The following is a 13055-nucleotide window of genomic DNA, read 5'->3' on the forward strand; positions in this document are numbered from 1 at the left end:
GAGTGTCCACAGAAAGTGGACTGAGGGCAATTCCAAGGCACTGTTACAGATGCTGCACTTGGTCTTCTGGAAAATCTTCGGACTACAGGCAAGGGAGACCAGAAAGGAGTGGCAAACAGTGAGGGCAGGGCCCACAGCCAAGCTGAGAGAGAAGGCAGCTGGAGTCCTGAAGGAGAGAGATCCGGGCCCTGCTCTCCTACCACCTTATGAAGGTCAGGAGACAACGTGCTGGGCCTGCAGTGTCAGCATGTTCCAGGAGGCCCAACCACCCAAGGGATACTTTTCTCTTTCAGCCTCACAGTTGCCACAAAACTGTTTTCAGGTCTTTACTCAGATGTGGCCCTTTCAGAGAGGCCTTTCCCGAACACCTTAGAAATTCTCACACACACATTCCTCACCCTACTTCCTTTCCTCAATTTTCTTCTTTGAACTTAACACCATCTGACATACTATAACATGTTGCTTATTTAATACGTTAACTGTCTGTCTCTACCTCTACAATGTAAGCTCCACTGTGCTGCTAACAGTACTTGGGCCTGGCCAGCATGGCTCAGTGGTTGAGGAACATAATAGGGGCTCAGTAAATATTTGTGGGATTGTTCTCTAATAAACATTTTACAATATTAAGGGCAAATAATATTTAAAGAGTTAGCATTAATGTCTACTATATATACATATAATCGTTTTTCTTTTAAAAAAGATGTTCTTATTTACTTGAGAGAGAGGAAGGGAGAGGGAGAGAGAGAGAAACATCAATGAGAGAAAAACATTGATCGGCTGCCTCCTGCACACCCCCTACTGGGAGTTGAGCCTGCAACCAGGCATGTGCCCTGACTGGGCAACCTCCTGGTCCATAGGATGATGATCAACCAACTGAGCCACACTGGCCAGGCCACTTTTTGTATTTCTTTTTTAAATATGTTTTAATTGATGTTTTTACAGAGAGGAAGGGAGAGGGCTAGAGAGTTAGAAACATCGATGAGAGAGAAACATCAATCAGCTGCCTCCTGCACACGCCCTATTGGGGATGTGCCCGCAACCAAGGTACATGCCCTTGACCGGAATCCAACCTGGGACCCTTCAGTCCGCAGGCTGATGCTCTATCCACTGAGCCAAATGAGTAAGGGCTTTGTATTTTCTAAAGCAAAGTTTTTACTTCTGACTGGCTTCTAACTACACAACTTAGATGTGTGTTTAGAAAATGTAAAATACAGAGAAGCAAATACAGAACAAAAAGTACCTATACTAGATAATATCCTCCAAAGCGCGACAAATAACAATCTTTTTTGGAATTCCTCCAATAAAATATCTTCATGCATGAAATGCTCAAACACACTCCGTATAATCTTTTGTCTTTGAAAGCATTTAATGACACCCTGTGAAGGACAAGGTTATCCCCTGGACCCCTCCACCTGTCCAGATGCCAGTACCTCGCCTTGAGCTCCTGGATCTCCTGGCGGATGCGGGTGGTCTCCTCTCGATACCGCCGCACCCTGAGCTCGTCCTGTGCAATCTGCTGGCTCTGTTTCTGCAGTTTCTGGACCAGGTAGTCCCGGATGACAGACAGGGTGGCGGTGGAGTTGTGGGCCAGGGTCTGCACCACTGAGATTGGGGTCCAGGAGGAAACAATGAACCGAGCAGTACCCACTGGACAGGGTTGAAGTGTTTCTGCCCCAGTGCCCCTGATTTTCAGCAGTTGGCACCTACCCACCCACCCTGTCCTCCCGAGTACCTAGAAGTGGTGGCATGAGGTTCTTGTTCTCAATATGCTTGAGCACAGCTGCCACGTACTCCTTGCAGTCCTCCTCCTTGCGGGCAAAGTAGCTGAGCGCCTGTTCCCACAGAGAGGGCTCCTGCTCCCCATGGCGCTCGCACACCTCGATCACCTGCCGGTACTGCTCATGCTGCATGTAGTAGTGCATCATCTGCTGATACCTATGCGAGGTCAGGCACACCTCAGGGGCTGTCCCTGGAAAATTACTTGGACCCTTCCCGCTTCCCTGACATTCCCCAAACTTACAGCTTCCCCTGCTCGTAGAGGTGCAGGACCCCATCCTGGAAGTCGTGCATCTGGCACAGGACCAGGGCCTTGTCAAAGACGTCGCAGAAGCGGCCACTCTTCAGGAGGGAGATCGCCTCTGCGTGAAGCTTCTCTTTGACCTGGGGCAGGAGAGAGGAGAGCTGCTGGACACAAGGCCTCTTGGGGGAAGGCAAGTCAACTCTTCTCCTCAGTCCAATCTCCTTACTGAGGGCCATCTGCCCACCAATGGTGAGGTGTTACTGGTCTATAGAAGGCAGCCAAAGCAACCACGAAAGATGGAAGAACTGTCTTCAGTACCTCCTGCAGTTTTTACCAGGCCTCACCTGTGGATCCTTCTCATGGGCCCAGTTCTGTAGTCGTAGTTCAAGGAGCGTGTCGTAGATGCCCTGTGGTGAGTCGGGCTGTACTGCACTCATGTGCTCTAGGAAAGCTTTCAACTCTCGTGGGTTGTTGGCAAAGATGGGGATGAACTCCTCTGAGTTGGCCTAAGATGGCAATGGAGGAGAGAGGAGGCGGAGTGAGTGAGCTTGGTACCTAAAATGCCCCAAAGGTGATCCCTGCTGTCCAACAGCCATTCTCCCAGGGCCTCACCCTGCGGCCTGGTGACTCCCTGCCACCTTGACCTTCAAAGCTGGGCCGATAGTTGGTACAAAGTCCCTTCAGCAACTGGGTCATCTGCTCTGGTATGTGGTGCATGAGGATCTTGCCATAGCGCTTCATGTTGCTCTCTGCCTGCTCAAAAGGCAGCTTGCCAATGTACCTAAGGGCTTCCTGGTAGTTCTGTGGAGATGTAAAGGGCAGAGTAACGGCATGTTCCTGTCTCACCCACTAGGAGAGAGCACTGTCACCATTCCCAATGTCCTAGAGAAAGAACAGAACTATGAGTCAAGAGTCTCCCCTAGTGCCCTGACCTGTGTGCTCAGTGGTTAGAGCATGAGCCTGGACACTGAGTTCAGAAGGCAACCAATCTATGTGTCTCTCCTCACACTGATGGATGTCTGTCTGTCTGTCTGTCTCCCTCCCTCCCTTCCATTCTCTCTAAAAATCAATGAATAAAATATCCTCCGGTGAGGATTAACAAAAACACACACATGAAAACACCTCCACGAAAATGACGGGGAAAAAAGCGTCTCCCCTACCTTAATGTCCTCCAGCTGGATCTTCAAGTACCACTCGTGGTGTGCATGGTGCTCAGCCAAGTAGAGGGCGTGGGAGTAGTAGCCAGCCTGCCGCAGCACCCTGATGGCTGTCTCCACGTCAAAGTGGACTTCACTCTCGCTCTTTGTCTGCCGGGAACGGTACACAGCATCACGCACAGAAGAGGGTGTGGTCAGGGAAAGGACAGGACACATGCGTCTGATTCAAGACCAGATTCTTAAGATAATAATAAAGTCCACACTTTTAAAATAGTATGCTCCTCTGCCTCTCAGAAAGTTCCTAAGAGCCAAAGTTTTCCTCTGCCCCTACTACTTAGAGCAGTGATGGCGAACCTTTTGAGCTGGGCGTGTCAGCATTTTGAGAAACCCTAACTTAAGTGTGGTGCTGTGTCACATATAGAAATTTTTTGATATTTGCAACCATAGTAAACCAAAGACTTATATTTTTGATATTTATTTTATATATTTAAATGCCATTTAACAAAGAAAAATCAACCAAAAAAATGAGTGTCATAGGTTCACCATCACTGACTTAGAGGGACTCCTCTGGGGACAAAGGGGTACCCCACTATTATTTCCCTGGGCTTAGATACTGAGGGAAGTTCTGGCATCATAAAGCAAGAAGGGAGACAGGAGAGAACTGGCGGGAAACGCTATTCCTCTTCCCAGTTTATAGGCCAGAGGGTCCTTCCTGGTCCCCAAATAAGATCAGCTCTTTCCTCTCCCTACATCCTACTGAAGAAGGGCAAGCCCTGGGGGTGCCACCTTGTGCTCAGTGGAGGCCTTAAGGGATACCCTTTCTGCTCCACCCCCGACCCCCGCCTGCACCTTGATGAACTCCTCTAGCCTCAAGCTGTCCTTGAGCTTGGTGTAGCAGTTGAGCAGCAGGGTGGTGTGGTCGGCATTGGCCAGGGACTGCCGGTGCAGGGTCTGCAGGTAGGCAGTCAGGTTGTGGATACGCTGGGCATCCAGAAACTTGCGGATCACATATGATGGTTCCAACTTTCCAATGGTTCTAGGGAGACACATGCATAAAGAAGCAGCCGGATCAGTGTACTTTTCAAACTTTCACATGCACAGGAATCACTTGCAGATCTTCCTTTTTTTTTTAAATATATATTTTATTGAGTTTTTACAGAGAGGAAGAAAGAGAGATAGAGAGTTAGAAACATCGACGAGAGAGAAACATCAATCAGCTGCCTCCTGCACATCTCCTACTGGGGATGTGCCCGCAACCCAGGTACATGCCCTTGACCGGGATCGAACCTGGGACCTTTCAGTCCGCAGGCCGATGCTCTATCCACTGAGCCAAACCGGTTTCGGCAGATCTTCCTTTTTAAAAAAATATTTTTATTGATTTGAGAGAGAGAAAGGAAGAGGAATAAAGAGACAGAAACAGTGATGAGAGAGACATATCAATCAGCTGCCTCCTGCATGCCCCACACCAAGATCGAGCCAGTAACCTGGGTATGTGTCCTGACAGGGAATCAAATCAGGGACCTCTTGGTTCATGGGTTGACACTCAACTACTGAGCCACACAAGCCGGGCACTTGCAAATCTTCTTAAAATGCAAATTCTTTTTCAACAGGGCTGCAGAGAGGCCCGAGAGAGCCTGCATTTCCAACGAAGTCCCAGGTGATATTGATGCTGCTAAACTGTGGACCACATGAGTAACAAGCCTCCAGAGTATTAATTCTTAAAATTGGCTGAAAACAGGAATTCTAGAGAAGTTGGGAAAGAAGCTAGAAAGGGTCTTAACACCCCTTATTAGGGCAGGAAATTCCAAGAATTAATACCGAGGAAAGAATGTGTGGGAGAATTAGGTAAAAATGAATATTAACAAAGGCCAAACTGCAGTTTAAAATAATAGGTGTTCATTAAGCTCAATCACATACTGGTCATGTAATATTTCACCCTAAAAATTCTCTTCCACATACTGTCTTCTCCCTCAAGGCATCACAGTTTCTGCAGAAAAAAAGGAAGGTTCCTGGTGGAGTCCATTCCCTTCCCCTGAGCACAGGTATTAGTCTACCTGGCTGCCTGTCTCTGCATTCAGAGCTAAAAACCCTTAAGCACCCTTTGACTGACCGGATATACTGTTGAACTGCCCCATCATGGTTGCCCTTGCTGTAGAGATGGTCCCCGTACTGCATGAAGATCTGGGCCAACCCATCACTATCCAGGTGCTGGCTCTTGGCCAGGTTAATCGCCATCTCAAATAGGTTCTTCTTAAACAGCATCTGGAAGGAAAGAGATTGGAAAATTGGTAGATGCAGTCCTGAGGCGACACCTCCCCAGAATGAACCCACAACACACATGCCAGACAGTCCTGAAGTTCCTATCTGCCTAAATCCTAGCAGGGTAAGACCTCTGATACCCCCAAGACCAACATCAGGTTATCTCCTAAGGCTCTTTGCAGAGAGTGGACCCTGAAAGTGGGCTCAGGCTCCTAGCCATTACTTCCCTCTAGCAAGCATGTCAGACTCAAAGGCTAACACGGGCCAAATAAAAAAGGTTGAAGTGTATGTGGGCTGCAAAAAAAACTACAGCTTCAATTTTCAAAGAAACCTAGGTTTGTTTCGATAGACATGCTGGATACAAAGGGCTGAAATAAATGAGTCATCGTTAACATAAAATAATAGAACATTTTAATAAAAATTAATATTTTTTTCTTGAACATTAACTTACCAGACACTGAATAACTGCACAAATAAGCAAATAAACCTATTCTCTTGTTCTCCGAAAGTGAAATATTTCCTGTTGCGCACACCAAACAAGTCAGTACAAGACTAATAATGTGGCCATTGGCTGCTAAAATATTCGCTGCTAGTGTTAGTGGAGAGAAATGGTGCGCCTGCGCGTAAGGGAAATGATTGCAACACGATTATAGCAATCAGTCAGTTATAGTTTGTTATTAATAATTATGTATTACAGGATATTGTAAAAATTAAGAAATTTCTATTAAAACATTTCTTACATACTGTTATATTGGCTGAGCCACAAAAATATTCATTATGGGCTGCATGTGGCCCACGGGCTGCGAGTTTGACATGCTTGCTCTAAAGCCTCATCCCAGGCCATTTACCTTGTACTTCTACCCCAAGGGAGCTGAGTAAGGCTATGACCCAAAGAGAAGGATACACTCTGGCCAACGTGTCTTGGGAGCCTGTCCCTACAGCAGTATCTGGGTGCCTATGGCCAGCGCTGGGAACCTGGTGGCCTTGCCTCCAGTTTGGTCTGTGTGTCCTTCTCCTGCAGTGCGTGGACCCGCCCATCCCGCGTCAGCACGTACAGGGAGCCCCACTCAGCAAGCACATCCACTATATCCTCAAAGACAGCGCTATAGGCTATAAACTTGTTGCACAGGTCATAGATGTTGAGAATCTGCTTGTCGGAGCTCTGTGAGTCCCTGTTGGTAAACTCTGACCTGTGTGGGAAAGAAAAAGCACCAGACATTTGTACCTTCTCTGCCTCAGCTTCCCCTCTATTTCCTTTCCAATGGCCACTTTGATTTTTTTATTGATTGATTTTAGGGAGAGAGGAAGGGGGAGAGACTGTTTTTTTTTTTTGTTTTTTTTTTTAAATATATTTTATTGATTTTTTACAGAGAGGATGGGAGAGAGATAGAGAGTTAGAAACATCGATGAGAGAGAGACATCGATCAGCTGCCTCCTGCACATCTCCCACTGGGGAGGTGCCCGCAACCCAGGTACATGCCCCCGACCGGAATCGAACCTGGGACCTTTCAGTCCGCAGGCCGACGCTCCATCCACTGAGCCAAACCGGTTTCGGCGAGAGACTGTTTTTGACTACTTAATCCCTCATTCCTCTGCCCCAATTTATTTTTACTAAAGAGCACAAAAATCAATACCATGTCCAAAATTCTCTGGAACATTCTAGGGCATCAGGACTGCTCAACAAATGTCTGCAGCACAACACATTTTTCAGTATAAACATTGTAACTGATTCTAGGTGTAAGCACAATCTACATAAAACCAAAGTAGGAGACTGACAGGATCCAGGTAGTAGGGTTTTTAGATCAGGTCAATTCTGGGGATCAAGCACAGCCCTCTCCCTTTCCCTTTCCCCGGAGTTCTTACTTGGGAGAAACCTTCCGGTCACGGGAGACAATGACAAGGTAGCCTCTGAACCAGTGAACAAGGAGTTTATGGCCCTCAAAGGCGAAGCAGGGCCCACGTTCATCAGGCTGGTACAAGTAGACACACTCATCCCCGGCCACAATGAACTGCAGGTCCTGAGAAGGGTCACTTAGGGCTGAGCAGCGCAGGCCACAACCGTGGGTGTCCAACTCCACACGAGGGTAGTCCTTTCCAGAAACTATATAGGACTTCGAGAAGTAAGAAAGGGGTTATCAGGCACCCTCTGAGACGGCGGCATCTCAGCCTTCTCAAAGGTATTCCCACCTCCGTACTAACTCTTTCTCATTCTCAGCCCCCTAAGACTTTCCCTGTCGCTTGCCTTCTCCATTAGCCATCACCCATCTACTAAGCAGAGACCACCTTTCCTCCTTCTGTATATACTGTCACTACCTGCTACAGGAATTCTGCAAGTAAGAGAAATACAATCTTTTATTATTTTATCAAAAGACTATTCCTGAGAGTAGGCTGTTATAAATTAGGAGCAACAGGATCCAGGGAAGTAAAGCAACTTGTCCAATGTCACTTCACAAGTTAGTCAGAAAAAATCCAGGTCTTTTCCTACAAGCCCAGAGCTCTTCTCCTCACTCTAACTCTTCCTGCTCTCAAATGAAGAAATATGCTCAGCGAATGACTCGGGGCCACATGATGACAAATGTCAGAATCCTACCTCTCATGTCAGCTCCTGTGATAGCTCCCTAAGCAACGGAGAAAGAAGCCTTTCTCACTTGCCCCTAACAGTGGAGGTCCTGGTCATACCTGAACGTTCTCTGTCGTCACAACAAACAAGTGAGTGTTCTTTCCCGCTTGGCGGAAGGCCAGTCCAGTTACAGGGTAGTTGCCCTTGTGCAAAATCTGGGTCTTGCTATGCCGGTCCCGAGTGATGTCTCCTTTGTTCAAGGTAACGCTGCCATCCGTGAAACCTGTACAAGAGCAGGAAACTACTTCATTGAAGCTGCAAGGTCAGGAAGCACAGAGGGAGACGACCACTTGAAGCATGCCTCAGAAGTGATGAGATCTCTCTCCATACCCAGCTTCTCCAATGGTTAACATGGACATAGGTATTCACTGACTCATTTTTCAAAGAACAAAACTAAATCCTTTCCCATTCCAAACTCTAATATCTCAGAACAAGGTGGTCCAATGAAAACAATAAAGATGAGCTGTAGAAGCAACTCTGAAAAACATCTACAAAGAATCCTGGACTCTGATCTGGAAATTATTTCCCGGAGTCTGTCGGTGTAATTAAAACAGTGTCTTTCAAAAAAAAAAAAAAAAAAAAAAAAAAGAATCCTGGAGCTTTAGCTTTGCCCTCTTTGTGCTTACCGATGGCCATAAAGTTGAGATTTTCATGGACAGTCAAACAGGACACAACAGTGGGCTCTGTTCCAGGGATGGCAGGGAAGATTCGAGTACAGAGTGGATTGCCACCATCTCTCTTCTCGAGGTTCCAGATTTTCACCTGTTGGCAGATCTCAGATGGATGAATGCTAACCACCCTCCAGCAAACAAACATTCCCAGACCTCTGGGTCTTTCCCGCTACCTTCCCAGGACTCACCAGGGGGTTGATGCCTTGTTCATCCTCACCAACAGATGCCAGAATGTTGTGCTGCTTCAGTTGGTACAGGTGCGTCACCCGCAGTTTGTAGGCTTGGAAGCCCGTAAGCTGGAGGGAGCGGGACAAGAACCAGACCTGACCTTCCATATGTGCAGCGCAGTCAAGGAGCCTCCTCTCCACCGGGACTTACATTTAGACCAGAAGCCAGATAACTAACATACATGCAGCTCTTCAGATTTTCATGGATGTGTCCATATTATCTCCTGGACTCCCTAGAGACGAGTCTGGAAGCAGCACCGTGAAGAACAAAGCAGCAAACTCCTAGTCTCATTTACCTGCCACCCTGATATTGGGCAGCGGAGATAGGGACACCTTACATTTTCATCTTTGAAAGCCAACCTGCACCCTTTCTTTGATCTTAAAATAACTCTACTGCAAACTGGCATTTTACACCCTTTTACAGATAAGGAAGTTGAAGCCAGGGGAGCTTCAACGATTGCCGGGGATGACTCAGTTGGCAAGTGAGAGAATGGCCTTCTTCCAGCCCTCAGACCACAGACGGCACCCGGCGCCCACCGACGGGAGAGGGGCCGATTCCGTCCCAGCGGGGCTCCGCAGGGGTCGGGGAGGGACAGCGCCAGAGGAAGGATATCTCCGAAGACAAGGCTCCCTCGGCCGGAGTCGCAGACAGTGATGCCAGGAGGGAGGCAGAGGAGCTTGGAAGCAGCGGGCCCAGCGGCAGGCGCGGGCCCGGGAGCGGGACCATCGCTGCCCAGCGGTTCCTTCACCACCTCCTTGTCAAAGAAAACGAAAAAAAAAAAAACGAAGCCGCCACTGCAGGTAGGCCGCCATCTTGGCCCAAGCCCCGGCCTCCAGTCGGAGGTCACGTGAGAGGCGCCCGGAATCACATGACTCACAGCTTCCTGGAGCCTGAAGGCCCGGGCGCTCCGGAGCCGAGGGAGAGCTTTCCGGCTGCTGGAGTGGGCGGGGGCCTCGGAGCGGTTCTTTCCTTCCTTCCACCCTCTAGGGCCGCGGGAGGAGGGCGGCCATCCCGCCCACCTCTCGGAACCCGCACTTTACCATTTGCGGCCTGACACTGCGCTGGCTGAAATGCTCTTAAGAGCTGGCCCTTGCGGGCTGGCGAGACTCGGTGGTTGGGTGCCGACCTCTGAGCCAGGGGGCCGAGGTTCCATACCCTGTCGGGGCGCATCCCCCAGCTGCGGGTTCGATCCCCAGTCGGAGGCGGGAGGCAGACAATGGATGATCCTCTCATCATTGATGTGTTGATGTTTGTCTCTCTCTCCCTTCCTTTCTGAAATTAACTTTAAAAAATATTTTAAAAGCCCAGGCATTGAGGGATCAAGATGAGGAATATCTACACAAAATAAACACTCAGAAATCGGTGGCGCCCTGGCCCCGATTGGAGTGTCCTGTGCACCGAAAGGTTGCCTGTTTGATTTCCAGTGGGGGCACATGCCTAGGTTGGGAGTTCGATTCCGGTGGCGGGCGCATACAGGAAGCGACCAATCACACCCATCAGGCTGGTACAAATAGGCACTCATCCCCATGTTTCTTCTTCTCTCTAAAAACCAGTGAAAACATGTCCTCGGGTGAGAAAAAAAAAAAAAAGGTGGTATTTTTATACACCAATAATGAACTATCAGAAAGAGAAATTAAGAAAACAACTTCATTTACTATTGCAACATAAAAAATAAAGTGCCTAGCCCTAGCCGGCTTGGCCCAGTGGATAGAGTGTCAGCCTGCGGACTGAAGGGTCCCAGGTTCTATACAGACCAGGGGCACATGCCTGGGTTTCAGACTTGGTCCCAGTGGGGGGTGTGCAGGAAGCAGCCGATCAATGATTCTCTCTCATCATTGATGTTTCTATCTCTCCTTCTCTCTTCCTCTGAAATCAATAAATATATTTAAAAAATAAATCACCTAGGAATTAGTTTAACCAAGGAGGTAACAGACCTGCACTTGGAAAGCTATAGGACACTGAGGAAAAAATAGAGGAAGATACAAATAAGTGGAGCATGCACCGTGTTTATGATTGGAAAAGCTAGCATCATTAAGATGTCCATACCACCCAGAGCCATCTATAAATTCAACACACTTCCTATTAAATACCAATGGCATATTTCACAGAAGTAGAACAAGTATTCCAAAAATGTATATGGAACTAAAAAACCCTTAATAGCCTCAGCAATCTTAAGAAAAAAGAACAAAGTTTGAGGGATCATAATGCTTGATCTCAAACTATACTACAAGGCCATTAAAACAGCCTGGTACTGGCATAAGAACAAACAGATCTTTTGAGACATAAATGAACTAGTATGTCTGAAACTGGTTTTTCAACTGTAGAAGAAGAGAAATATTAAAAGTTTGTATCTGTCACCAGATACAGACTGTGCACCATAGCCAGTTTCTTATATTCATTTTTGTGTCCCTCTGTTAGAGTATATAGCTTATAATAAACATTTAAAGCATGTGTTTATTTCTCTTTTTTTGGAGGGAGGGGACGTTCACCTGTTGTTCCACTTATTTACGCATCACTGGTTGATTCTGTATGTGCTCTAATTGGGGATCAAACCCGAAACCTTGGTTTATCAGGAGGATGCTCTAACCAACTGAGCTATAGGCCAGGGCTAAAATATGTTTCTTAAAGAAGCTGGGAAATCCCAACAGGGTGGGAACTCCCAAGAACCTGGGTTTTCTTCCCCTTTCCATAGTGGCAGGGCATGGGACATAAACAGAACCCAGCAAAAAACCTGCAAGTGGCAGCTTTGAGAGCTGGTGATCTAACAACTTGCTGTGTCTAAGATATTCCATGGCCACCCACAATCCCCAAATCCATCAAAAACAACAGTGCACGTGTAAAACTGAAGGTGTATTGTTTGTGTATCACAAAGGGCTATGTACAGAAGTGACATAGTCATTTTGAAAGTATGTATGTCAAAAAAAGTGGCCATTGGTATTTGTGAAGTTTGGTTTTGCACTCCCCCAAAACACTTTTCTTTATTTTTTAAATATATTTTTATTGATTTCAGAGGAAGGGAGAGGGAGAGATAGAAACATCAATAATGAGAGAGAATCACTGATTGGCTGCCTCCTGCAAGTCCCACACTGCGGATCCAACCTGCAACCTGGGCACACGGCCTGCCAGGAACTGAACTGTGAACTTCTGGTTCATAGGTCGATGTTCAACCACTGAGCCATGCCCACTGGGCAATAAGACATGGTTCTTGCCCTTTAGGGAGCTCAACCACCATCACAGGGGACATAAAATGGACTGACAGTAACCAGCCCTTAATTTCGTGTAGTGAATTCTATCTAACAAAGTGCTTTCACTTTTCATGGTCTCTTCACAGCAGTTACCTGCAGAATATCATTATCTTTGATGAGAAATGGAGTATCAGAGAGGTTAAAGTGACTCTGGGCAAACACATCAAAGTTCTTTGGAAATAAAACAACTTTTTCAGTTCCCTAACCTTCAATTATGTTGCTTGCTGGGGTGTGAACCTCAGCTCCACTTGTCGGGACATACACCAGGGTTTGTCTTTTAGTTCCACTTGTCTGAATGCAGGAACTTCAGGAGAGTGAGGAAGATAAGCAGGCAAACTGCGCAGTAAATGATTATGTGTACAAATTAAAGTTTTATATACAGAGAACTCAAGTTCTGAAGGGACTAAAGATACAGAAGCAATTCGAATTTTTAGCTTGAAATTAGAGATCACAACTCAGAATCAAGAATTGACTAGCGTCTGGCTGGTGTGTCTCGGTGGTTGAGTGTCAACCTATGAACCAGGAGGTCACAGTTCCATTTCTGGCCAGGGCACAGGCCTGGGTTGCGGGCTCAACCCTCAGTGGGGTTGGGGGGTGGTGTGCAGGAGGCAATGATTCTCTCTCATCATTGATGTTTCTCTCTCTCTTTCCTTCTCCCTTTCTCTCTGAAATAAAAAAATAAAATTTTCAAATTAGTTAATTTTTTATTTTCTTAACTATATATATTTTGTTTTTTATCTTTAAATTCTTTATTAGTTAAGGTATTACAAATGTGTCCTCATCCCCCCCATTAAACCCCCATCCTCCTCCCTCACCACCACTCATGCTGTCATCCCCCTGTTGTCCACGTCCATT

At 47.0% G+C, this 13055-nt stretch overlaps 1 protein-coding gene across 1 annotated transcript in view; it reads right to left on the minus strand.

Annotated features, from left to right (window-relative positions):
- The window catches only part of VPS11 (VPS11, CORVET/HOPS core subunit), a 10560-nt gene extending 747 nt beyond the window's left edge, over positions 1-9813 (minus strand). Inside the window, 16 exon segments of the mRNA XM_006758704.2 lie at positions 11-82; positions 1431-1602; positions 1733-1935; positions 2021-2160; positions 2365-2526; positions 2633-2821; positions 3181-3327; positions 4027-4213; positions 5288-5439; positions 6425-6626; positions 7300-7547; positions 8116-8279; positions 8683-8818; positions 8916-9064; positions 9568-9727; positions 9729-9813. Of these exon segments, the coding sequence (XP_006758767.1) occupies positions 11-82; positions 1431-1602; positions 1733-1935; positions 2021-2160; positions 2365-2526; positions 2633-2821; positions 3181-3327; positions 4027-4213; positions 5288-5439; positions 6425-6626; positions 7300-7547; positions 8116-8279; positions 8683-8818; positions 8916-9064; positions 9568-9727; positions 9729-9767 (2522 nt within the window). The 5' untranslated portion in view covers positions 9768-9813.
- Between the last annotated feature and the right edge of the window lie 3242 nt (positions 9814-13055).

This window comes from Myotis davidii, unplaced genomic scaffold (genome assembly GCF_000327345.1).
Source record: "Myotis davidii unplaced genomic scaffold, ASM32734v1 scaffold355, whole genome shotgun sequence".
NCBI lineage: Eukaryota > Metazoa > Chordata > Mammalia > Chiroptera > Vespertilionidae > Myotis > Myotis davidii.